This window comes from Manacus candei, unplaced genomic scaffold, assembly GCF_025592945.1.
Source record: "Manacus candei isolate 608988 ecotype Guabito, Panama unplaced genomic scaffold, ASM2559294v1 h1tg000042l, whole genome shotgun sequence".
In the NCBI taxonomy this organism is placed as follows: Eukaryota; Metazoa; Chordata; class Aves; order Passeriformes; family Pipridae; genus Manacus; species Manacus candei.
The window spans coordinates 1440987-1468744 of record NW_026138090.1 but is presented as its reverse complement, the minus strand read 5'-3'; the positions used below and the strand labels follow the sequence as shown (position 1 = coordinate 1468744).

The 27758-nt window shown below is 43.3% G+C and overlaps 1 protein-coding gene across 1 annotated transcript; it reads right to left on the bottom strand.

The window, feature by feature from the left end:
* Nucleotides 1-490: 490 nt before the first annotated feature.
* ITIH2 (inter-alpha-trypsin inhibitor heavy chain 2) lies at nt 491-27758 on the bottom strand. The gene is made up of 21 exons (XM_051795215.1): nt 27552-27758; nt 25911-25985; nt 20851-20886; nt 19973-20145; nt 19187-19291; nt 18702-18864; nt 16960-17067; nt 16059-16187; nt 15265-15381; nt 13883-14051; nt 12536-12661; nt 12061-12242; nt 10782-10967; nt 9636-9775; nt 9125-9297; nt 6573-6707; nt 4799-4912; nt 3518-3716; nt 2916-3088; nt 1777-1888; nt 491-857 (listed from the first exon to the last, which is right to left on the bottom strand). The coding sequence occupies exons 1-21, from the start codon at nt 27633-27635 to the stop codon at nt 710-712; spliced, it is 2847 nt and encodes a 948-aa protein (XP_051651175.1). The 5' UTR covers nt 27636-27758; the 3' UTR covers nt 491-709.

The following is a 27758-nucleotide window of genomic DNA, read 5'->3' as shown; positions in this document are numbered from 1 at the left end:
GATTATTTTTATAGTCTGAACATTTTTTGCTTTCATGGATTTGTATCTGTGCATTTCTGGTCTTGAAATTCTCACAAAAAACAGGCTGGAGGCTGTCTAACTGGTCTAAATAATTTTTCTGCAATATAGCAGCATCAGTTTTTTCAAGGGCATCCTTCACCACTGGTTAACTCATCCTTAAATCCAGGAGCCTCCTCATGATACCCATTCCAGAACCCATGTTCCTTTTCTTTCAAATTTCCTTTACTTCATGCACCTCCTTTTTGCCCAGTCTAGCATGGTATGAACTTATATTTTCCCAGCAGTCTGAAAACACAAAGGTATATTAAACCTGCTTAAATTAAAGTATTAAATAACTATTAAACCTGGTTGAGTGTTACCTACACTCCAGGAGCCACAACACTGTTACAGCTCCACTATGAAATGGATTTTACGGAACACTTGAAATTTTTAGTGGAGTTTACAACCCATTAAGTCATACAACACCTCCTACAACCCAGCATGTCACTTTATTACAGATTTCATTTCTTAGCAGAAAAGGGAGTTACAGGGCTTTGAAACACTGAGCAGTTACAAAGCAAACAGTGGTGGAGTCGCCTCCAGTCGATGTGGCATGACAGGCTGACAGCTGCTGTTCAGAGGAGTTGTTTGGGCATGAAGGAGCAGATAAGACTTTTTTTTGTGCTAAACTGGCTTTGTGGTGGAGCATTCAGGGTCTCTTCATGAAGCTGTAGAGGTGGGGGACGAGGTAATCTCTGTAGTGGCCGTCTATGAACCCTTTCCCGCTGTTGTGCACAAACCAGCACGGCACGTCGGTCCCAAGCACACGGTCTGTCCTGTAGTCCTTCTGCACACCCCTGGGAGGGAGAGGACACCCAAAATGAGAGTCACAGCATGGCAAGGAGACAAGAAGACATTGATAATCCTGCTCAGTCATGGCACTGTTCAGCCTAAGTGGTGAACTGTGTGTCTTCCACCAGCAAAAAGTGGAAACAACCACAGAAGGCAATTAATTTTACAGTTCTATGACCTCGTGGGCCTTGTGGGGATTCCAGGCACTTACACACAGACAGACTGTCCAAAGTCAGGTGCTGGGCAGCTCTAAGGACAGAATAGTTCATGCTCAAATCTTGTGTTCAGTTTTGGACCCCTCACTCCAAGAAAGACATTTTGTTGCTGGAGCATGTCCAGAGAAGGGCAATGGAGCTGGGGAAGGGTCTGGAGCACAGATCCTGTGAGGAGCAGCTGAGAGAGGTGGGGGGGGGCTCAACCAGGAGAACAGGAGGCTCGAGGGGACCCTCCTGATCTCTACAACTCCCTGACAGGAGGGCGGAGCCAGGTGGGGATCAGGCTCTTCTCCCAGGTAATAAGCAATAGGACAAGAGGAAATGGTCTCAAACTGCACCAGGGGAGGTTTAGACCAGCTATTAGGAAAAATTTCTTCACTGAAAGCGTTGTCAATCATTGGAACAGGCTGCACAGGGAAGTGTTCAAAAAAAACATGTAGCTGTGGTGCTTAGAGACATGATTTTAGTGGCAGACCTGTGTTGGGTTAACAGTTGGACTTGATGATCTTAGAGGGCTTTTCCAATCTTAATGATTCTGTGAAATACGAAAGAACCAACTTGTTTCAAGTGTTTTAACAACTGCTAAACCCAGATTATTAGCAGAGAGAAAACAGGGATTTTCCCCCCAAGATCCTTGAGACTCAATAAGCCTGCAGACTGGCATCCTTAAAAAGCAGATTTAGAGAGCAATAAAGCACGTGATTCCTACCTGGTGACAGTGAACTTGTTGCCCTTCACTTCCATAATGGCTTGTGGTTTCTCTGGAGGTTGCCCAGGTGTTTGGTGGTGGATGGACACTTCTGGTTCAGAGGCAAACTGACCTGATCAGAGAGAGGTTTAAAACTCTTTGTGCATCCTGATCTTTTAAGGCTTTAGGACCTTTTTAATTTGAGATCTTTGAGGCTCCATGTCAGCTACTGCTGGGCCTTTTTGGAAAATCAGACTAGTTCCAGCAGGAAAACCCCTCATGGATCACAGAGCACTGTGTCTCCAGTGCTATGGGATCACCCACACCAGGAGAATAAAGAGCTCTGCTGCTAAGCCAACTGCTTTCTTGTTCTAAGAAAGCAGACTGGAGCTGCAAAAACTATTTGGGAAAACAATCTCCTCTGTTCCTCAGGATTCCCACACTTTAAAAGGAGCCTTGAGTGGGTCCATGGCTTATAGGGCTGATTTTCCCAATGAACTGAGCCTATGCTTTTGTTTTATGCCACTGCCAGAAAGGGCTGTCATTCAGGGGAGAGCTGAATTACAGGTGTTTGCACAGAAATCTTCTCAGAAGGAAGGTTTGAGGGGTTTGTTTAGGTCTTTTTATTTTCAGCTCACAGCAGTTTAGCCAGATGGGGAAAGCCCTGTCACAGTGTCACCAAGTCTAGTTAAGTCTGTTCTGAAAACATCCTCTCCACTTGGGACAAAGAATAATCTCCTGGTCCCTGATGTTCTACAGTGTCCTTGGGCATTTCAGGACATTGAAATTTTCCCCATTCTCTTCTTGAATAATTTTCACATCTTCCCCATTGGGATACAGACACCAACAAATTAACGGCATGAAGATGTACCAGGAGAGGTTTTTGTGCTAAGGTTTTTGGATATTAGGAAAAGGTTCTTCGTGCAGAGGGTGGCTGGGCACCAGAATAAGCTTCTCAAGGAAGGGGTATGGCACCAAGCCTGCATTTGGACAATGCTGTCAGGCACATGGTGTGATTCTTGGGTTTGTCCTGTGCAAGAGTTGGACTCAGTTATCCTTGTGGGTCCCTTCCAACCCAGGATTTTGAAATCCACTCAAAGACCTAGAAAAACCCCTTCCTAGTGCACTGCTGCTCCCATTAGCTGACCCCCAGCCCTTACCTATCAGCCCATGGGCTGAAGAAGAGAACTGGTTTTCAGGGGGAATGTAGATTCCCAGGAAATCAACATTCACTGGGTGTTTCTTCCACACACGGTGCAGCAGAACCATGAAGGACATCTCCTGCCCCACAGTGATGGTAACGTTGCTTTCCTTCTTCACAGAAACGAGAAGCCTGGTAGAGAGGAACCAAAGGACAGGCTCAGTTCAGCTGCTCAAACAAAGGCTCTCAGACCCCTTGAGATGCTCTCAGGTATCCAGAACACCCACAGAGGTGGCAGATATGCCAGAGAATCCATCAGAGCCTTTAGACTGGTACCCAGAGGTCTGGCAGGACAGTGCCTAATAAGACAGACACTTCATGCCAGTGTTTAAGCAACCAAATCTTGCCCTACAAATTTAAGCTCCTACTACAATGAATGGAGATTTTGGAGGTGATCCCATCACCTAAACAGTGTTGTAGGGTGTCTAACATGTCCAACACTGTTAATCTGCAGGTGAAGGTCTCCTGGTGTTGTGAGTCATGTCATGGCAGGAACCCTGAAGGTATCTCAAATAGCATTATGTGCTTGTGTGAGCAGGTAAAAACTGCTGCTCAACTTACTGTTTCCTAAGGATGTGCCCCGTGTCAGACCAGGTCAGTGTGATGGCATGAGATCCATCTTTCAGCGTTATAGTTTCTGTGGTGATCTCCACTTTCAGTCCTTTGTTTTTGAAATAAAAACCAATTTTGCCAAAGTATGTGTTGAGTTTCTTATTCTCCATTTTCTTGGCCCCGACGAGCTGCCCATTGACCACAACTCCTGTCAACAGAAGAGAAGGAATCTTGAATCTTGGAGCACTGCCTAGAGACCTGGAGTTCTGATCTCAAGAGGAAGCACCACGGGATCAACAGAAACAGGAACTCCTCTGACTCCGTGTTTTTCTCATTTTGCCAGCTAAGAGAAGAGAATTATTTATTAAACCGCCTCCTGATGCTACTGTTCACGCCTTAGCAAAATAATCTGCTGGGAATTGCTGTTAGGTCTTGCTGGGAGTATGAGCTGATTCATAAACCCTTCAGTCCCTCACTCTATGAAAAGCATGGAGCAGAAAGGGCAGTGGAGGAATGGTACCAAAATCTAGCCTAGCTTCACCGGCCCCCAAATACTCATTGCTTTTCATATAGGACAAGAGCAAACAGGTTAAAGTTGTGCCAGGAAAGGTTTAAATTGGATATTAGAAAAAATTTCTTCACTGAAAGGGTGGTCAGGTATTGGAATAGGTTTCCTAGGGAAATGTTGGAGTCACCATCCCTGGAAATGTTCAAAAAAACATGTGCATGTGGCACTTGGGAACATGGTTCAGCGATGAACATGACAGTGCTGGGTTAATGGTTAGACTCAATGATCTTTATGGTCTTTTCCAAACTAAATGATTCTATGATCTTGGCTCCTTTCCCAGTGTTTGGCCATCCTCACTCCTACTCTGAATTTCACCTGTTGCAGCTCATTTCTGTAGCCTCTTATCCTTTAGCTGTGCATCTTGGAGATGTGCCATGCTCCACCTTCTCCTTAGGTGGTTGAGAACAGCAACAAGACTCCCCGTGGCTCTTCTTTTCACAAGCTTTATCAAATTCAGCTGTCTCAGCCTCTCCCTCTGTGCCCTCCACTCCAGCCACGTAATCACCTTGGTTGGCACCACTTAATTTGATCCAGTTTGTTAACATCTTTCTTGTACTGCAAAGCTCAAACTCCAGATATGGAAGAAAATAACCAGAGCCTCTGACCACAGTCCTGTCAGCACAGCCCCCCCCTGTAGACAATTCCCCTGCTCCCTCAGAATATCTTTCAGACCCCAGACAAGAAATCTGTGCGGTAAAATAAAACATGTTTTACTCCCTTACCGGTACCAGGATCAGAAACCAAGCTTAGGATCTTCCCAGGCTCTGAGTCGATATTGAAGCAGATGTTCCTTTGGCTCTTGGGCAGGTGGATGATAAAATGTGGGTCGTTGTCAACTGAAACACAGAAAGCAGACAAGTGTGAGAAGCAGGTCAGCACCTGGCCAGGGCAGGGACACAGAGGCTGAGACACTTTGCTCAGGGGATTTTGAAGCACTTTTTGGGATTCCTCACAGGAGGACAAAGGACCTTTCCACTCCTAAAGTAGCTAAGGAAGGTCTCAGATGCTCCTCACAAAAGCCCCTCAGACATTTCCTCCTCATATATTTTCCCTATTTAAGGGAAGGCTCAACCTGGAGTTTTAGAAGCAGAATTTTATTTCTCCATGATGGAAACCAGCCTCCAGGTGGGACCAAGGACCCAGTTAGACACCAGACAGGCACATATCTTTGAGGTCTAGGTCCAGGATAGGTCCTAGGGCACAAAAAGCAGGTTTTGGGTGACAGCTCTGCTCAAAACTAATATCCAGCCTCCCCTTGACCAGCCTGTTTCCAGAAATGACATACTCCCAGGACATCCATTTCTCAAATTAAGAAGCTCTTAGACATGTTACAAGTCCACATCATCATTTTGATGCTGGGTAAAGATACACCCTGCCTACCTACATCTCCCTGTCACCACTCAGACGCACAGTGAAACAGGCCAGTTTCCTTTGATTTGCTGGTTTTCCTCGTCTTTTGGAAGTATTTAACTCTTCCTAGTGGACTAAACAGATCCCAGACCCTTGACCAGGAATGTCTTCACAGGAAGCCGTGGAGTAGGTACCCTCTAAGGAGCTTTTGAATGTCTTGAATATCTTGAATATATAGAGTCTCTTGAATAAAGCCCTTAAACATTTTTCCTTATTCTCACCAACTGCTTGATCTTCCTCAACTTGATGCCAAGGCCTGTTCTGATCAACATTTCAAGGAACAAAAAGAACTCCCAGTGCAAAATGCTCGTATAAGTTGGACAGGTAATGTTGCCTTACTCATCTTCTTTTCCAAGCACTTTCTTCACTATCTAAACTCTCAGTTTAACCCTTGAGCTGTGCTGAGAAGGAGTTTGAGAGCTCTTTGTTTGATCACCACGTAAATACACATGTTTCACACAGAGTTATTGCAGTTACACCGTGTTTATAGGCAGTGGTTCTCACAGCTGGCTTGTTTAAGTAGGCACTAAACTGTGGCAAAGGCCCAAGAATTAACAGGATCCATCAGTCATCAGTGCACTCGGAGATTTTTATCTAACACAGAACATTCATCTGTCATTTACAGCAGCAGTAACTTTACAATAGCTTTCATCTGTCATTTTACAATGGCAGTAACTGTGCACTGGCTTTGCTACTGCAGAGAAGCTGAAGTTAAGCTGAGGGAGCAGCCCCAGCCTCAGGGAAGCACACAGCAGCACATGGGGTCACTGAGATGCTTTAGACACTATTAGGATCCAAAATAGTTTCATCCTTGCAACTTACAGTGTATTTTTTACAGGTTCATCAATTCAAAGCCAAAATTGCTGCATATTTTATAGAGAAAGAGCTTGATTTTATAAAGAAAAAGCTTGGTTTGGAAGAGACCTGAAAGACCTGCCTGCCAGGGGCAGAAATGCCTTCCACTAGACCAGGTTGCTCAAATCACTGTCCAATCTGGCCTGGAACACTTTCAGTGATGGTGATGAGTTGTTAGGTGATGGGTGTTGCTGTCTGGTGTTTCTTTGAGGAGAAATATTGTATATTTACCTTGGTTGATGCTCAGAGAGGACACAGGAGGACTCCTTTGCTCAGGCATGTAGCTGACTGGCACAGCTGTGACATTGGCCCAGGCTGGGATACCTTTGTTGTTATTAGGTGCATTTGGAGTTAATCCTAGAGTACCTGTCAGATGACAGCCATAATTAGGGTTCTGTAAGTGCTGACATATTAATAGTGTAATTTTTAGAACATTGCAGTAGATCAGAGCCTGATGTCTTTATATCAATGTAAAGCAGGTTTCCACACCATTTACAACAGACAGATTTGTGTAATGAAGCCAAGATGGACTTACTCCAGTATCTCCACCAGTGGATTATGACTTACCAGGGCAGCTGAACAAACCATAAGCTATCGGTGAAAAATGGAGCCTGACTTTTTAATCCTTATTTATGTGAGCAGCCCTCCCTTTATCAAAGCCCTCAGTGCAAGGGCCTAAGTGTTTTGCCAAATAAAAAGCTGACTTTTAAAAATTTAGCATGTGGTAAAAGCTTTGCTGGCTTGGGGCCTGAGTTTGACAAAAAGTAGGACTCTTCCTGCATGCCCTGGGATGTCCCACATACATAAAGGTTGCAAAGAAGTGTAAGGATTTAATATAACATCCTTTCTACTTCCCTTCTACTTGAACTCTATCTCCCTTTGCCATGATGGAAGCAGGAGAAAGTGTCCCGTCTCTCCCACTTAGTTCATAAAGCAACATGATCTTAAATGATCAATTTGTTTTGACACCTTGGCTGATATTGACTGCTGTGAAGAGGAATAAGGGGAAACAAGAGCCGAGGGACAACAGAAGGACAAAAAAGTGCACAGCTGAATCTTCTATATCTCTGTCAGCATCTTCTTCCTTGTATCCCTAATCCTCTGATCCCTCAGACCAGAGGCTGCTTTTACACAGGCAGTTACGTGTGAAGTCAATCCAGATGGGACAGGAACGAAAAACTGGACAAAAAACTTCTGAGTTCCCAGGTCATATTAATTTCACAGACTCTTATGTGTGGAGAAGCTGTCCCATTGACAGTCCAGTTTTGCAACAAGTCTGTCTTGTCAATCCTTTGAAAAGTGAGAGATTTCACTGTAAAACACAGTCTCTGTCCGTGAAGGTACACAGTGCTGCTCTGGTTGGAGTTGTATAACGACAGACAGTAAATTCTATTTCAGATTACCCATTCCATGCCTTACACACGTCAGCTTTTTGGTACAACCCATGTGTTGCACAATCCTTAGCACAGATTTACTTTGATATTATTTTTACAAGCTCTACCCTCTGCTAAGGTTCAAGAGTCTTGTCCCACTGCCCCTGAAATCCATGGATACCTCGACCCTGCTTTCAGTGCTGTGAAGTTTTGACTGTTCCATTAAACACAGAGACATGAGATCTCCTATCAAAATCACTTAAATCCTCTGTATCATCTAAATCAAGAAAATTATGCTCTGAATTAGTCAGCTGGTGCCGTGTATAATGAGTTGATTACATGTGAATGCAATACATGCTATTTCTGGGCTGGACTGTTTGGTGGCTGTCAGCTGGAGTAGGCAGTATAAGTAACACTTAATTTCTCTTTTGGTCTCAGCTGTAGACAAGAACAGTAAATGAATCTAAATATAACAATTGACAGACATAAGAACCCCATGTAATTGAGCCAGAACATTTTTATAGTTATCCAGAAGCACGGGAGCTGAGCATGCAGGACATGTGCTCGGAATTTCAGTGACAATCCCGTCCAGTGTGAAATGCCAGATGGATGATGCTGTCTGTTGGTGTAATGTGGGTTATTTCCTTCCTTCAAACCAACTATGAATTCTCACATTTATGAATAGGTTTTCAATCAACAGAATCAGTTGTTCAAGGGGTTAATCTCCTACTCTCAGTGGTTCTGTAACACTGGTGGTGTTTTCCTGACAACCACAGCTGTGCTTTTCCAAATCACTGACTGATGAAGGTGCAAAACAGCTGCTGTTGAATTTCATTGGAAGCACATGGCTGTGCAGGGATGACTCTGGATGCACTGGACATCCAGGGATGTCAAGAGCCACTGCTGTGAGATTGACTCTGGTGTATAATACTAGAACAAGCCAGCTCCACATCATTTGGCTGGATGTAAGGTTGCTGTAAATAACAAGGTCTTTGGAACATGTATTGAAATAATGGATTTAAATCCAGAAGTTTAATTAATGAGGGACTCAGTTGTTACAGCAACTCAGTTTAAAAGTGGTGATAAAATATGGTTAAGTCAATTCTACAGCTTCAGGGCAGGGAACTAGAGGTGTGTGTCCCAGTGAGAAGATGTTCAATCTGTGAAATTGTGCACTTATTGGAAAAATCATCACTGCACAGTCAGTCCTCACTGAAGCCAATGGCTCTGAGGAGCACCTGTGTAGCAAGATGCTCTCAAAGTGGCTGAAGATTTGGTCAGCTTTCACTGAAAATACAGATTATCCTTTAAGTGGAAACACCTGGTGTGAACAATGAACACAGCTGTTCTTCCAATGCCAGAACAAAGCCAAAATGAGTAACACAGTAATGTGCAGAGTGAGACACTGACCTGAGCAGCAGCCCTTCCTGGGGTCCTTGGGTTGGTCTGCCAGCATTATCTCATCCTTTTCGGCGTTCTCTATCAGCATGGCTGTGAAGGGGGTGACGATATGATGGTCCAGAGACATCTGTAGGATGGATTTGGTGATGTTCCTCTTCAAAGCTGCAGTGGGGGCTGCGTTTCTGGGTGGGAAAAGAAGCAGAAGGCTTGGTTAGCAGCTCCAGAGGGCAGCTGCTATGGCAATTCCACCATGGAGTGGTCATAGAGCCAAACTGGGAGGTGTTGTGAGAGGGAAAGGCTGAGGGCCTGTGTGAATGCACTCTCCATAAGGAGACTGGTTTTGGCTTCTGTGGGCTTTGGCTTGGGCTCAAAGAAGCCCAGTCCATCTGCTGGTCTCAGTAGGAGACTTGTTTTTGCTTCAGAGGGGATTGATACTAAACTGCTTCGTGGCTTTCACTCAGGCTCTGTAATCAATTCCTCAGCCCCACAGCCAGGTCTGTCTGACCACACCTCTCCTCACCTCTCTGCCATCATCTGGTTGACAGTCAGATAGGCCCACAGCTTCCTGGTGAACTCAGGATCGGCGTATCTGTCTTTCTTCATGAACCCATCCAGTTCCTCAACATCTTTCAGTGTTTCCATGACCAGCTCTGCGTTTGCCTATGCAGCCAATGAGAGATAAAGGTAAGGGCAGGTGAGCCAGGAGAATGAGGTGCTTTTGAACTCCCCTCTTAGCATGGTTGGGGTTAAGGACCCATTCTGGTTCTGCCCATGGACGCTTCTAGGTGAGAAAGTCCCAGAGCCAGTTTGCTTGGCTACCATGGGGAGGGAAGATGTAACAGTCTTCTGTTAAAGACACTTTTGTGACAGTGGATTAAGTAGTTTAGGAAGCTGTTAACAGTATCCAAAGAGGGTACTACCACATGCCAAAAGTAGGGGCTCTTAACAGAGCTTTGTAATCCTCCCCTCAGGCTTTTTCACATCTAATTCCACTGAAGAACAGGAACCAAACTCTACTTTCTCCCACAGACCCTTGGACTGCACTGTGTTTTGGCAGGAAAGAATGTTGAAGATGCTTGATTTTTTTTTCCCTGCAACTAACAAATGACAACTCCTAAGCTCTATATGAGTGCAGATATTTCAGCTCCTCTTCAAAAAGAAGAATCTGGATATAGTAGAATACCCACTCCATCCCAGTCCACCGGGAAGAGCAGCCCTGAAAACATGGGGAAAGTCTCATCCAGGCAGAACACCAAAGGGCAGTGCTAAGACTTCAGACATTTGTAGATCCATCAGCTTGAACTCCCCAATAGTGGGAGGTTCAGGCATGAAAGGAGCTGCCTTAGGGGATCTTCCCTACATCTTTACAAAGCATGAAGGAAAATCCATAGTCTTAGTCTGGTTTGAATCTTGATGGTACAAAAATCAGAAGGAAGTTCCTCTGGCAGGCTACAGGGTGCAGGTCCTGACTATTCCTGGCTGTACCTGAAGCTTTTGTGAAACACTGTTGGACAAACCCCCCATGAGTTTTCTCACACTCCCACTCAAAACCTAAGTGGAAAAACCCACTCCACTGGCAATAACCTTCAGCAGGGAGCCTGTACACATGAGTGAGTGAACCACCCCAAATTCTCCGAGCAGGTATCCCAGGGACACCTTCACTCACTGCAGTTGCTGTGACGACGCTCTCCAAGTGCTGCAGGTTTTCTGAGTCCACCTTCCCAGCTACTACAATCTCTGAGCCACCAAAGTAGTTGTGGAAGCTGCTCTGGGTGACATCTGACACTGACTCCTGGGGGTAGTTGAACTGAATCTTCTTCAGGAGTGGGGTGGAGACCTGGTTGTAGAAATTCTGAGATGGAAGGAGACAGAGGAGTGAGTTTGTTGTACCTAAAGTGACCCTCCCACACGTGCCACTCTTACTGAAAGGACAGCAGGTGACAAAACCTGTAGCCCTAATGAGCAAGAGGGACTCTCCTTGTCTCAGAGTTTGCAGACTTCTTCATACTTACACCTTAGTACACTTGTAAGGGGGTACAGCAAGAATATCTGGTCCAAGTCTTGTGAAAGTCTAAGGATGATCAGAAGCTCATGGGCTGTGCTTTTCCTAGACCTAAACGGCTTGAGCACAGGTGTGCATGGGCCTGAATCCACTCTCAGGTTGGTCAGCTCTCAGGTAAGACACACAGCTGCTTCCCATCTAATTCTTGTCAAAATATAGACTTATATCTCCTTTTTACTCACTTCTGTGCTGTGGACTGTGTACCCCTTTCTGACCCTGTTGTACCTGGCTGATGTGAACTGGGATGTGTGCACATTTGGGCTTAGCACATGGGACCAGAGAGAGAAAAGAGGTACCCATGCAGTGCTGTGCGTGGGGGCTGTCTCATAGACAGGATATGTGTTCTCAGGGCTGTTCTGTTTGGCAGAACACCAGGTAGTGTGTCCTGGCACACCTGTGTGGGAAGGAAGTATGAGAAGCCTGTATACATGGTGAAATCACTGGATAGTAACAGTATAAGGATGTCAGAGTTTGGTCAGCAGCAGTTGTTGCTCACAGACTTGGAGTCAGAGCCTCCTTGAATTGAGCTTTTTCTTACACTGGCAAGGTCTGGATTGTCATTTTGTGTTTATATCCAGGCCTTTTATTAGTGCTGAAATGGCCTAAAGTAAAATTCAGGCCTTCATTTTAATTCAGAAAAATATTTTTTTTAATAGTTAAAGCTGTTTTATAAAATATTAATCCTACAAAGGGAAGTAAAGGATGTACTATAGATACTACAATAACCGTAGCTAGGAGCACTTAAGCTGAAATACAATTCACATCTTGCAGGACTCTCCAGGAGAAATTATGCTTTTTGTGACTCTCTTTTCAGTGAAATTACCCAGCTCCACAGCTGTGAACAGGACAGGGGAATTTCAGAGGCAGTGGGTCAGAAACACACCTTCATTTGGGCAGAAGTCTCCTGATTTCCAAAAATCCTCTGGGCCATGCCACGGTTGTCGGTTGCGATTCTCTGCAGGAAATCGTAATCCACATCAAACCCAATCCCGAGGCAGAAGAGAGAGAATTCATCCTTTATGCTCTGCTTCACATTCTTCTGGATCGTCGTCAGCTTCAGCTCACCTTGGAGACACAGAGAGGGGAATCCCTGAGCAAGAGAGGAGTCTCCTTCAAGGTGAGCACATTCGTGCTCTTCCAGTGTCTCTGGCTCTCTCTTAATATTAGGGAAATCTAGACAACAATGCCAAATTTCCATTTTGCAGTGCCTGCAGCAACATTTGAGCTTCTCCTGGATGGAGATCAACAAATTGTTTTCACCGAAGACAATTTGTTTGGACTCTTTTTTTTTGGTACCTGATGCATTTTCTCAGGCAAATCCCACCAGCCTTTCTTCCCACCCAAAGCAGGATCCTTACCTACTGTCGGGTCTCCATCAGACACCAAAACGATCATGGAGACTGAGTTAGGGTCCAACATGCCTAAATTTTGGGCTTCATTCAGGATGAAAGTGGCTCGGAGAAGAGCTTCGTTGATATTTGTGCCTGTCAAAGACAGAGTGAAGAAAACGAGTTTGATTCTTATTGAGTCCAGATCAGTTCTAAGATTATAGTGGAATTAACACGGACAAGACCTGAGATCAAGGCAGCAAAACCCCTCCTCTGTGATGCTTATGGTACACCTGCCTGCATTCTGGCTCCCTGTATCATCCCAGGCTGTCATCTTCATGTGGGCCCTCCCATTCCCCCTCACTAATTCCAGGGGGAATGTTTGAGGCGTTGGAAAGTATTTGCTGTGGGGAGAGTTAGTGGGTTTGCAGGCAGGTGATTGAATGACAGCATGAAGAAACTTTCTTTTCTGGCCATCAGCCCATTCCTTGGACGAGAAGAGGTGTATGTTTGCTGAGTTTATCTAAAGGTTTGATTTGTGGCACGGAAGGGGCAGAGGAAGAAATCAGTGTGAGGGTAACAGGAATCTGATGGCTGAACAGTCAGAGAATAGGTATTTTCTTTGTCAAGAAAGAAAAAAATCAGTGAATCCAGAGATGACAATAAAATGCTGCATTAAAACTGGCTTTTCTGGATGGGAGCAGGTGTCTAAGCTTACCTCTTGATTCTTATGGGGTAACAAAGTCAGACAGCATGGTTTTCTGTTCCCAACACAGATGTGATTTTGGACAAGTCTGTAACTTCATGTTGCCAGTGAAAACTTCCAACTACTCCTGTTTGTTACCAAACTGAGGTGCACTTCAGTTGGGCTACTGATCCCACCATTTTGGGGGGAGAAGCCCTAATTCCCACATGACCATTCTCAGGTGCTTCTGTGGTTTCTAACATATCAATCGCCCTTTGTTTCTTTGCTGCCACATGGATCTCCATCAGTCAGGGTCTAGTCTACAATTTAGAGCCAGTGGGGAACCTGGAGTTGGGCTACTTATGATGGCATCCTACAAAGGCATGGGATGGACTTGACCTTTCAAAGAACTTTGGGATCTATGAGGGTGGAGGTAGGACCTAATGACTAAAGGCAGCTGTTCTACGGTCTGTGGTCTATCTGTCCTACCTCTTTCAGTAAAAGGAAATGCCATCCCATCCCCTAGCACAATAAAATGCAATTCTTGCTCTCATTTAATCCCAAGGCATGCTTTTCCTACCTTGGGAATCAGACTTTTTGTTAGGAATACTCTACCAATCTGAAGGCTGCCTGAGGTACCCATTCCTGTGATCTCTAACTTCCACGAGCACCTTGCAATCAAAACCCCATACCCCCATTGGGATGGATTGTCTGGATGTACTTCTTGGCATCTTCAACCTGCGCCGGGGTGGCTGAGACCAGATTGTCTCTCCAGCATCGGACGTTGTGGTTGAAGTCGATGAGGGAGAACTGGTCAGCAGCACGGAGCTCACTCAGGATTGCCTTCATGGCCTCGATGGTCTGAGGAGAAATTTGAGAGAAGGTAAGTTTGCATTTCCTGTTGCTAAAAGCATCTTCTTAACTCGTGACTGCAGGCAAAGGGTTGCCTCTGAGAAATAGCCATGTGAGCACTGAAATCCAAAATGGAATTTGCTGTCCAAATATCTCCCTTTTTTTTACACTTCTTGCATAAAGTTGGACTTTCCACCAAAGAAACACAGGAAAAATGCAACTAGGAAGATTAGGCTCATGTGACTCAACCCAGCCTTGCTAAACTTCTGGTACCCCTGAGTGAAGTGAGAGGGAACAGCGCTGGAGGTTCAGGAGAGAACAACTGCTCAGATCAGCTCAGGAGTTTTAGCTCTGTCTGCAATGCAGTTGTTTCAGGCTGGGTAACATCTTTTTGAAGATGTGTATCCCAGTTTTGCAGCACTGATTTCCCCATGGAAGCAATCTGCCAAGACTCACTATCATGCTCCAAAGCAAATTCAAATATACTTGAATCATCCCCGGCTGATGTTTGTCTAGTCAGTCCTTAAAACCCTTCAGTGACACAAGATATGCAATCTCCTGAACTCCTCTTTCAGAACTACAGGGTTTTTCCTAATATATAATATAAATCTCTCCTGCTGTAGATCCATCTGATTCCATCTTATTCTACCCTGGGTGGGCATGATTGTCAGTTGATGATTTTCCCTTTTAGAACAATTGTTTGCATGTTTGGAGGCTGATTATGTCTCTCCAAGTATTTCCTTTTGCAGATGAAAGGTTCTTATTTTTCATATTTCTTTCCCCCTCTATGGGTTATGTTGTCTAAAGAATTCTTACTGTTCTTCAGAGGGCTGTCAACAATTTGTCCACATTTTGAAAGCAGGGATGTAGTACCCCCACTGAGACTTTCCCAAGATTCAATAGGGAAGATTAGAGAAAAAGGGGTCAGAACCTTTGCAAAATGTTTTGTGATGTCAATTAAAATTTTAATTTGGAGCTAAAATCTGAATTATGATGGCACCACCTCTTCCTTGCAACATAGAAGGTGTATTACAAATAAAAAGTAAAATTGTGGAGTCTTTGATTCACCAAATATGCTCCAGATTCACTGAGATTTTCAGTGGAGTAAAGAATAAAGAATTAAACTGGTGTTTTGTGTGCCAGTGTGTTACAGGATTGCACGGTAAAGCACATGGGAAAAGTTGGCAGGAGGCTCATTTTGCAATAGAGGTCAAACACTTACTTGTTTCATTTTCAGTCCCCACATCGAGCCACTGACATCTATAACAAATAAAATGTTTTTGGGCAGTGGATCAAGATTTTCTGGAGCAAAGAAGTGAATGAAATATCCATTAAAAATCTGCAAAATAAAATAAAAATATCACAGTGAAGTGAGCTATAGAAAAGATTTCAGGAAACTCAAGACAGCAAGAGAGTAGAAAATTCTTATTTTCTTAAAGAGCCAATTATTTTTCCCTATTTTCTTTTACCATTCTTCTTTATTGGCCAATTCTAACTTTCAGCTCTGCAAGTCTCTGCAGCCTTACACCATTTATACTCCACAGTCTTTACTTTTCATGAATTAAAGTCTGATTCTCAGACTACTGCCATGCACTAGCACAGGGAGAAATGAAAAACATTTTAAAAAAAAGACTGTTCTGCCTGTAATAATTCAACCTCATAACTCAGCTTCATGTTAACATAAAAATAGTGATGTTCTGGTTGTCTCCTTGTGATGTATTGGTACAACATCCAATGACTCTGATTCAACATTAAATCACCAGAGTGCTGTTAGGTATAAAGACACTGGATTTTGGACATGACAGGAGTCTGCTCCTGACTATATGTAAGCCCATGTCTTAGTCATAAATTAAATAAATCCATTCTACCCACTTAAAATCTCTCTGTTCTTTTAATTGGATACAGAGCTTGTTCTCGTGCTTATTCTCCTGAAGGATGAAGTTTAGCACAATTTGCTTAATGACAGCAATTCTTGTACTCCCAGATCTCTCTCCCCAGTGGAACAGCAACACTCACTTCCAGTTCCCCACCCGTGGTCTCTCTGTTCACGTCGTATTGCACCACAAAGTTTCCGTCCACTGCTGTGGAGGAGCACGTGGGGCATTTTCGTTGTTGGGCCATCGTTGGCTTGAAGGAAACATGAGCCTTGAAATGAGAAGAGATCATCAGTCAATCAGGTGATGTGTGAAAGGTGGACGGTCGAAAACGCAAAGAGTCCAGCTCTTCATGGAACACCTGAATTTCGCTGAACGCTTTTCTGTTTTCGTTATTTGCACTCTCAGCTTAAGTGGAAAATGGACTCCAAAGAAAAACAGCACCAAGGTTTGCCTGGACATGTTGATTCAGTAGTAGCAATTATGATGCAAATAACATGACCAGTCTAGAGCAGCAAATATTTCAATTAGAGCTGTGCAAACCATTTCTAGTAAGTAACGCATCGACTTATTTAACATTTTCCTGGTTGAAACTATCAGTCATTTTATCAATATTTTTAATAGATTTTAACTGTTTTTAATAGATTTTTTTTCCCCCAAAAAACACAGGAGCTCTTTTGTCTGTAAATTGAGCACTAGGAAACATTTTAATTAGTCATGTGTTTTAGTCACACAGACTTTATGTTTTTTTTCCCTCTGTTTTAACTGGATAACTTGAAATTTCCTGAGAAGGTAAGACATAATACAGCCCCATAGTACCTCTGAAATAATTTGCTAAACTGGGAATGTGGGTGAAAGAGACATAAATTTGAGCCTGTATACCAAGAAACAATACTGCCTGGAAGATAATTATGGAAGTAAAGACAGACTTTTGCCATATTTTTGCACGCTCCCAGCAGGTACAAAAAAAAAATGCTGGCACCGCATAGGGCCAGGTGGAAAAAGTGAAGCTTTCATACTATTTCCAGTCTGTGACTGGTTACCTTTTTCTCTCCCTTGGAGATGGTGGTGATTCCATCAAAATGATCTCCAAGTGAGTTGGGAACGTGGACATAGCGAAGTCCCTGCGGCTCAATAATGCGAACGTCCACCTAAAGGCAGGAAGGGAGGACATTCAGCACGGAGCAGTGCCAGTGTGGAACCAGGATCTTGGGAACTCTCCACAGACAAACTCCAGCAAGGGGGTGGGTTCCCCTTGAGAATGTCCCAGTAGGGCCAACCCCATTCATGGCGGGGATCCACACAGTTCTTAAAATTGACCATGGAGGAAAGGTAAAATGAAAGTGTCCAAAGAACAGAAAGAATCTGGGTGAAAAGGCACAAAGGAAACACAGAGTGGCTCTGCCTCAGTGCTACTTTGGGTTAGGAAGCTAGTAGGAACTCTCTGTGATGAGTTCTCTCCCCATCTACTCATGCTATTGACAGTACAGAGAGTACTTTTTCTTTTGTTTGGATGGCCAAGGTGATTTCGAAAATAGATTTTTTTATCCTGTCAGCCTGAGATAAGGCCTTTTTTCTGGTTGTGTTTCTGAATAGTTAATCAGAAAACCAGGAGGCAGAACACATCCTTTCCAGGACGACTAACTCAAGCCTTTGGACAGCTTGAAGCAGATCACAGCCTGCACCAAGGAAATGTGAGCAGCAAACTTTCGTATACAGTTTGTGCTGAAACCATGGAAAGCTGAAGAAAACATTTATGAAATGGGAACAAAGAACGGTCAGATGGAAATGTCCAACAAGCCCTGCATCCTGTGTCTGTTGGTGGAGGACAGAGGAGACCTCTGGATGAGTGTAAGAAAGAGGGTAAGATTAAGACCGAGTAAGAATAAGTAACAATACTGCACATAGTTCTGGTGTTCCCAACACAAGAAGGACATGGAACTGCTGGAGCAAGTCCAGAGGAGGGCCATGAAGTTGATAATGAGACTGGAGCACCTGCCCTACGAAGACAGGCTGAAAAAGTTGGGGCTGTTCAGCCTGCAGAAGAGAAAGTTTTGTGGAGACCTCACAACAACCTTCCAGTATCTGAAGGGGCTACAGGGAAGTGGAAGAAGGATTCCCCATCAGGAACTGTAGTGGCAGGACAAGGAGTAATGGGTTCAAACTGAAAGAGGGGAAATTTAGGTTAGTTATACAAAAGAAATTCTTTACTGTGGGGGTGGTGAGATACTGGAATGTGTTGCCCAGGGATGCTGTGGATGCCCCATCCCTGGGAGTGTTCAAGGCCAGATTGGATGGGGCTTTGGGCAACCTGGTCTAGTGAGGAGCAAATGTGTCCTGCCTCCTCTCCTACTAGCACAGTTGGGCATCTCCTGAATCATGACTGACTCACATTAGAACCACTTGCAAACAAGCTTTGATATATATATGTGCTTGTGTGAATTTGCCTTGACTGAAGGAAAACAAACAATATTGATATTTATCTGGAACTGTGCTTTTCACAATAATCCCAGCTTCATGAGACGGTGTCCTATGAGAGCTGATGATCTCTGAAAGACTGTCCCTCTATGACCAGAAGATGATTTCTCTTAGAGTCATAGAATCATAGAATCGGGTTGGAAGGGACCTTAAAGATCATTTAGTTCCAACCCCCCTGCCACGGGGAGGGACATCTCCCTGATCTACAGATGAAGTGTCCTGCTATGGGGCTCATAGGAGCCATGGCTGCTTTCTCAGCAAGGGTTCATCTGTGGGGTTCTGCCTCCACACAGCAGCTCTGCTTTACCTCCATGTGCTTGGCCAGGCGTCCTGGCTTCACAGAGATGAGGTGCTCGTAGGAGCTCAGTCTCCTTCGAATCATTTCGTGGTAGTGAAGCTGGAACTGGATCTTCATTCCCGGGGGCACATTCACTTCGGTTTGGAAGTTTTCCATATCCAAGGCATTGCTCCTGAAAAGTCAGCTGTGGGGTTATTTTGAGGAAATACAAGGAGAAAGAAAGCTTCTCTGCATTTTGGTTTAGATTGATGCATTTGCTGAGTCTGATTCTAACTGTGGCCTATATCAGGGAGCTGCAGTGGTCTCTTAGCAAGGTATGATTTAGCAAGATGGAAGCAGACAGTTTAATTCCATGACAATTAAATATCAGAGCTGCTCCAAGTAAGAATTTTCCTTCCTGGGATTCCCTCTCATCTATCTCCTCCTGGGATGGGTCACCTCACTTCTCCTGTTAACAAGTCCAGTGCAAAATCCATATGCCAAAGTGTTTATACCTGACTATTCCAGCAGCTTTGCCTTTGGCTTTTGCTTGGGAGTACATTCTTCTGGCTTCAGATTTTTCTCGAATATGGCTGGTAAATGTTATCCCATTGATATCCCTAGGAGAGAGAAGCACAGTCAGATTGAAAAAAAACAACTTTACAATCGACTGTTTCTTCACTTCACATCAGTGAAATCTAAGCTGGTGGGAAATGAAATAAGAAGGTTCTTATTTAACCTCAAAGTAATGAAATCTGATTTTCACTAGATCTCTATCTTTTTCCCTACCTGTTTTTTTTTTATTTCAGAGCACCATTGTGCTCTGAGGATGACCTGTTCTCCTCCACCTGCTTCACACTTTCCCCATGCTTTGGGCAGGGCAGGAAGTTACTGGTGCCATGGCTGGTTTGGAACATGGATCAGGACACGTCTCTGACCAGCAAGCTGGCTGCTGCCTCTCTGAATTAATAATGAACCAGGATAGTTTCTGTTCAGTGAAGGCTCTAATTTGGGAGTCTCTCATTTGATCTGATGCCAACTTGCACAAGACATGTGGAAGCTTATTCCATTTGAGACTTCGTGTCCAATTTTATTGATATTGCCCAACGGTCCAACAACTACTGGGGAGGAAGAGCTGGACAGACAAACAGACTGATGACATGGGTCTTTTTTCTTTGAGAAGGCCTGCTAATATTACAATGAACCAGTAAAATAGTGAGGTGTTTTGCTTTTGCAAATACTTCCTTCCCGCCCCACTGAACACTGCCAGGGCACAAGGGTGATACCTGCCCACTACTTACATAGTAAAGTTGTCAATAAAAGCTCCTTTGGGGACTTGCACATCAAACACTATGGGCTGGGGCCGTTTTGCATTATTCACCATTTTGGCTTGGATCATCGTGTTGGCCAGCCGAGATGTTATGGTGGATTGAACTTTGTAGCTGTACAGACCTATCTTGTCGTCGTCCTCCACCTGCAATTGACAAAATTACTCTATTAATTTAGGACATCAATAGAAAAAATGCCCTTGAGGGCAATATCAACCTTTTTTTACTATAGTCTCAGTACCTATTTTTTAATTGCTGTTAAAAATGGCAGCTAGGTGGGACATGAGTTCAAGTTCCAGATATCTCCATATTTTACCTGGCAATTTTGGCAGGATACTCATGTGAATATAGTTCATTATAACACTTCAGCTGAAAGAGGGAATGTTTTCCTTGCTTTTCACCATGCAACCAGTCCTTGGAATCACTCTATTGATGCAATGCAGCATGGAAAGCTATGCAGTAATCCTCAACATCATATATTGAGAAGGAGAGAGCTCACATTTTCAACAAAAGTCCTAAACAAAGGATACCTGAAGCATTGGTTACTGACCTAGTGTTGTAAATGGTTAAATCACAGCACTGGGAGACCAGTATTAAACTGGTCTATTAAGACATTGTCTAATCACTTTTGATGCTTATTTCTTCATATTTACCATACCCTTCTCCCTCCAAGAGCAGATGTATCAACAGCATTGTGCAAACAGTGCTCTGTTTAAAGAAAATAGGTTAATACCCAACTGGCAGTAAAAACAAGGAACTGAACAAACAGAAGGATTGATTTCCAAAAAAATGGTTAACTAGAAAATCACTTTGTTCCGTATTATTTCCCGCAGAGGAAGAAAAACACTCACCAGATCTCCAACGTACCCCCAGTCAGATGTGCTTCTCTGGAAAAGGAAAAGATGGAGGAGGTATTTTAGCAAAGCTGAGAACACAGACTGGCTGTTTCAAAACAGGGATCAGAGTGTCTAAAAGCTGTTTTCTAAGAATATGAATTGCGGAATCACAGAGAATCACGGAATCATTAAGGCTGAAAGACCTCTGAGATAAGCGAGTCCAACCATTAACCGAACACTCCCAGGCCCAGCAACAAACCATGTCTCCAAGCACCACGTCTGCACACTTTTTTGAATACTTCCAGAGACAGTGATTCCACCACTTCCATGGGAAGCTTGTTCCAGTGCTTGACAACCCTTTCAGTGAAGAAGTTTTCTTTAATATCCAATCTAATCCTCCACTGGTGCAACTCGAAGCCATTTCCTCTTGTCCTGTCACTTATTACCCGGGAGAAGGGACTGACCCCCATCTGGCTACAAGCTCCTGTCAGGGAGTTGTAGAGAGTGAGAAGGTCCTTCCCGAGCCTCCTTTTCTCCAGGCTGAGCCCCCCCAACTGCCTCAGCTGCTCCTCATCCGACTTGTGCTTCAGACCCTTCCCCAGTTTCACTGCCCTTCTCTGGACATGAATGAGAATTGTTTTGAGTTCTCTGATTTAGTGTCAATATTCCTTTTGTCTTATTTTATGCATTTATACATGAAATGTTGGAACACGCAATCTCCCAGCTGTGACTCAGAGCCTCTCAAAACCAGGACATCTCTCTTCCTCAGTCTTTTATTTTATTTTTTTTTTTTAATAGAAAACATAGAACAAAAACGTTCTTCCTGAAAGCAAAATATGCTGGCAGAAAGTCATGCTCTGACACCTGATCTATTAACAGAAAAATTCTTCTTTTTTTTTTTTTTTTATTTTTAGGAAAAGTGGAAAAACCTCAAACTCTAGATAATTTTAACTCATTTTCACTTATATTACAGAATATTTATGTATTATACACAACGTGTATGTATTACAAAACTTTTTGTATAATTGATATTACATTTATATTCTTGTCCATATGAAAGTTAGTTATGTATGCACTGCTTAGAAGATCTGAAATTGCCCATTAATGGTTGTGTTCTTTCCCCCTGCCTAATGAACCCTTCCGTTTGGAAATTTCTATGAAGAGGTGGTGACATCTTGTGGCCATTTGAATAATTCTGTTTAATTCCCTAAAAAAACTCCCACGAACAATCCTGGGGTGGGATTTGGCTCACCAAGTTCTAGGGGGAGATGCAATTGCTTGATGTAGAGATCTACGTTGGTGTTTTCATCACAATTAGGCAAGCTCAGCTTTTCAAGGTCAGTGGTGTGATATCCCTCATCTGAAAATAAATGCTCTGGTTTGGTTGAATGAGTCCTACCCCAAACCATGCTGGCTGTAGGGATTAGAGGAGTGGGCACCCAGTGCTGCTGGCAGTGCCCAAGGACACTATCCTGGCTGTCATCTTGAGATCCAGCAGATCATGAGGCTCCTGTAGGTTTTCCATGGTATCTGATGCCCAGAAAGGTGTCTTGGACACAGATCCATACCTGCAGGCAACAGAGCTGAGCCATTCAGCTCCACAGATTGCAACAAAAATTTAGGGAGACTAGTTCAGATGTCTATGGCTAAATTATAAAAACACACCAAAATATACAGATCTCAACTAAAGTTTCAGTAGCACCCGAATCCAAGAGGACACAAAACCACAGCAGATGCTCATGGAAATGGCATTAGTCACATGGTGCACATAAAGCTTGACCTACAGTTATTAAGTTCACCTGATGCTAATTAATATAGTGTTTGTAGAGAAATCTTGTGTTGTATAAGAGATGATGATGTCATAATAAGATCATTTTAAGGAGAAGATTTTAAGGATCCTTTAAAGCCAGATAGAGAGACATGACTTTCACCTGCCTGAGAACAAATGCAGGTTTTTATTTTCTAGCTATACAAGCTCTACCTGAACCATTCAGACTGGGATTTCAAGATCTGGAAGTTTATGGCTCTCAGAACCCTCTGCAAAGCCCAATGGACTGATCCTTGCTCAGTCCATCCTAACACCCCATAAATTTCCCTGTACAGTGTGATGGACCTTCACATCTGATAAAGAACCAGACCATGAAGAGTGACTGCTCATGGTATGTATTTCCCCACACATACTATTGGCATAGGGAGCATCACCAGTTGGAATACAAATTAAGATTAAACCAACCTTCACTGAAACAAATTTAATTTTGAAAAGATAAAGGTTAAGACCTTAGCACAGAGAGGATTTTATTTATTGGGGTACCTTTCTAGTTCTTAGCTTAGGATTCCTGACCCGCTTTAGGAACGATGCTTAAAGCTTTCAATATGTCCAGGTTTCCTTCCTGATTGATTTTTATGGGTGGAAGAGAAGAGGGAGGTGCTGATGGGGACAGGAGTTTATCCCTTGCACACATGGTGACTCCCACAGCTGTTGTTAGAGGCCAGACATGGGGTGGGCCAACCACACCCCTTAGGATCTCAGAGGCTGCAGAGGCCAGCCACTCCAACAGGTCAGGAGGACAGAGCTGTACCCTACATCTTCAGATTCCTGAATCCTAGAATCGTAGAAACACAGAGTCACAGAATAATGTGGGTTGGAAGGGAGGGACACCTTTCACTAGACCAGGTTGCCCCAAGCCCCATCCAACCTTGCCTTGAAGATACCAACCCCTCAAATCTGAGTGCTGATGTTGTTGCTGAGAACATGGGCCTCTGTGGCACATGAAATTCGTGCTACTTCTGGTGTGAGGATTCATGGCTGATCATTTAAACCACATCCAGACCTGCTGATGATGGCACTGGACAAAAAGAGGATCTTGTGCCATATCTAGTGTGTCTCAAATTGCTAATTAGGATGGAGACAACAAGTTCCTCAGGAACTGTCTGAAGGATCTGGTCTGACAGATACCAGGCCCTGTCTTCAGGTACTGGGAGCTGTCTTCTCCTGACACCTGTGCAGGTTTATGGGTATTTAGCCCCTCACACTGATCTTTGTTCAAATCACTGTGCATGAATATTCCAGCTACCTGGTAAAATAAGGAAAGCAGATTCAGAGATATTCTGCTACATTAGACAGAAATTAACTTAAGAAACTAAAAGGAAGATGAGATCTGGAAGTGTTCAAGGTCAGGCTGGCTGGGACTCCAAGCAGTCTGGTATAGTGGAAGATGTCCCTGCCTATGGCAGAGGACTTGGAACTAGATGGTTTTTGAGGCCCCTTCCAACCTAAACCATTCTGTGATTCCAACCTCTCTCTCCATTTTTCCTTCCTGTGATGGTTCTCTTGGGGAGGAAACCAGGCAGGCAGAGCACTGAGGAAATAGATGTGATTTCACCTGATTCTCAACAGCCAGATATCAGGACCAACACAGGGGAAGAACATCCTGCCTCACAGTCTAGACACAAGCTCCATTATCTATCTCTAAAACAGAGATAACACCTCTGCACCACCACACAGAGGTTCACAAGGTCACCTGCATCCAGCCCATGGGACACTCTGCTGCTGTGGTCACGAGGACCATCCACATACCTGAGACACAGCATTTTTGGAATTACTCAGGAACAAATATTTTTCGCCAGAATACCTGATCTAGACCTAAAAACTAATTCTGTCTGTTTAGAGATAATCAATAGGGTCTGCAGAGGAGCTCTCTTGTCCTGTTGCCCATGGGCTAGTGACTTTGCTGAGTCTACCTCATCATAGAAAAACATAATTATGAAACAAAAATTTGGGAGACAACCTTCTTCTAGTGATAAACAGTAAATAACTGTGTGCTTGCTGCTGGTCAAGAGCTGATGTCTTGAGATATTTTTTGCATAGTTCAATTTAATCTCATTGATTGTATTTTATTGTGACTCAACTAATATAAAGGTTCTTAGTTCTATATGGGAATGTAAGCAATAACTGTTGTAATAAAACCACTAGTAGAATTGCAAATTACTGCATGCATATGTCTATACCTGTGTGTATCTGGAATTTTTGGGAAAAGAGGCAACATAATACATATGGCATTAATACAGACATGTTGGGAAGAGATGACGCCCTGAAGAAGTGCAGCTAGAGATGATTTCTCCTTGGATCATGATTAAATTACTTAAATACTGGCCTGGCAAATGTGAGTGGGCTTGACTCATATGCATGTTAAAGTCTGCCACTTTCTGCCACTGTAATTGGGGTCTTCAGGTGTCAATAAGTTCCATTTACACTCTGTGTGAAGCTCCTTTGGAAAAGCCTCAGCATAAAGAAGAATCAGGTTTGCCTGTGTGTAACTTCAAAGATTCTGGGAAATCCAACTTCACTCAAGAGGATCTTTTGTTTTCCCTATATTGAACAAGCTAAAGAAAGGCAGCACCAGAGCTTGGTGGAGGACAAGGTCCACTCTGATCATCATTTCTTTCATGCAATGTAATAAAAGTCAATACCTTCAAACAACTGATTTCATGATTATTTCATTAATTTCTACTGCGTAAAACACAGGAAAAGTCCTGCAATGCTGTTTCAAATGTTTCTGTTTCCCAAGCTGACAGACTATAACAATCTGCATCCCATCAGTGGTCTGGAAACAAATTTTCTTTCCTGGTCTCAGTCTCCACCAGCTCATCACCCAGGTGACACTATGTTGCACTGGAGCACAGTGTCACATTTTTTACCAGAGTTAAATGAACTTACTACCTGCAGGACTGAAAGGTTTCAGTCCACGCTGCCAGTGTCTGAAGTCCTCCTCTGTTTTCTCATGGAAAAGCCTCACCAGTATCAATGGGATTTTCACCACACATGAAGTTAGACAAGCATCTCCATTGCTTATCATCCAAACTATGTTCCTTAGGAACAGGTATGAAACAAAGCCTTGCTGTGCTTAAAGAATAGTAGCAGTTCCAATAAGAAATATGGAAGTCTCAATGCCTATAAGGACCTGCTGGTCCCACCTGATTGCACACTCACAACCCTTGACATGGAACAAGCCTCCTGGAAGGAGCTCCCAGGTATTCTTGATTCTCTTTTCTGGAAGCATTTCTGAGTACTGTACCTGGTACCTGCCATTTCTCGTCTTGGAGCTTGAAGGAAATCCATCAATTTCTAGGTCGATCAAGTTTTCCACTTCCTAAAGGAAAAAGAGGAAGAAAGAAAAAGTTGTTGCTGCAGCCTTGGTGTTTGACTTATCACTTGATTTATTATTGATTAGCTCTTTAGTAGAGTTCCAAAGGGAATTAACCTCCCCTTGGTGCAAGTGAGGAGCAGATGCACAAACCATCTCAGACAAAATCCTTCAACCTCACACATTCAATTTCCCTCAGAGGCCAACCAGCTCTATAAATTCTGATGAGATCATGACCTTTACCATCGTTTTATGGCCTTTCCTTCTAAAACAAGGAGTAACATTTAACATGAAATGACCATAAAGAGCAAGAGGCAGATGATTATCGTTAGGATGGGTCTAGCCATGGTGACTTACAGCATTTCAGACTCTGATCTAGCTTAAATCAACAAGGTCAGAGGACTTCTGAGAATTTCTGCTCAGACCAGTAGAAATTGTCTCTGGTTTTACACTAATACACCTAAGAGCTAAACTTATTCTGTTGACAGCAAAAGAACATCAGGTCTTTTCCAAATGCAAAGCTATTCTGATTCAATTAGAAGTGTAGGTCTTACACCACAGCAATACTCTTAATTAAATTTTGTTGTGAGTTTAATTTATGGCAATAAAGTAAGTTCCAGTACATGAGTTCCTTTCCAGCTTACATGATGATATACACACAAAGGTTTCCACAAAATTAACTTAAATTATCTAAGCACATTGACGTTAAACTGATATGGCATCTATGGTTAGAAAGGACTGCAGGTCTGGAATATTTTTCCTCAGAATTAAAAACTCCAAAAAAAAAATTGTTGCTGTGTCATGAAAAGTGCTGTAAGAAGAAAGAAAAATAATATATCGCAGCTCAGTAGGGATTTTTATTAGTCCTGCAAAGGAAAAGAAAGCTTCACATCATCCCTGCTGACTTCACAGAAATAATGTAACACAGCAACGTGGAAACTGGTGTAGATACCCAAATCTAAGTTCACTTGAGTCCAGGGGTTTAGGTTTGGACTCAGTTTTGGAGACAAAGCTAATAACTACTTCTGTTCATCATTGTATTAACCCAATTAAGCTCTTCTATAAACTATCTCATCCCTCTGCTGAGGAATGTACAGTCAACAGGGTCTTCATATTTGAATTACTGTTAACAAAAACTCGATTCCATATGAACCTTTGCTGAAGTTCATAGTGGTCCATACAGGACACCCTGTCCCCAAAGCTGTCTAGGTGTTTTTTTCTGTTTATTCCATGGAAACAGGATATAAAATATGCTGAAGGTCTGATTATAGAAGTGCAGTTGCATGTTTAAAGGTTAAAACCACCAGAAAAGGTAACATTGGAGTAAAAATACAAAACCCGCTTGAAAAGAAAGTTGGAGTTGTGCTCATACACTTCAGTAATATTAAAAAAGCAACACTATGAATGACAGGCGAAAATCAATTATCAGAACAATCCCAGTTACAGATAAAAGTAGAGGAGAATCCATGAGGCACAAGCAGAGAGGCGAAGCAGTGACTTCTGCTCCCACTGCAGCTTCCATCTGGACTTCAGCAAGGAAGGGAGATCTAGGCCCTGCCTTTGAATACTCACATCTGGGATTTCATCGATGACAAGATCAAAGCTTCCTACTCCAGAAACGAGGAACAAAACCAGGAAGCAGATCAGATCCTTCATTTTCCTCCAGCTTGTCTCCTAAGAACGGCCCGCGCAGGTACCAGACACAAGTCCTTCCCTTCTCTGAGACAAGTTCAAGGAAACAGCTCAAGTTATGCAGTATTTTGAACAAAGTTCTGACTT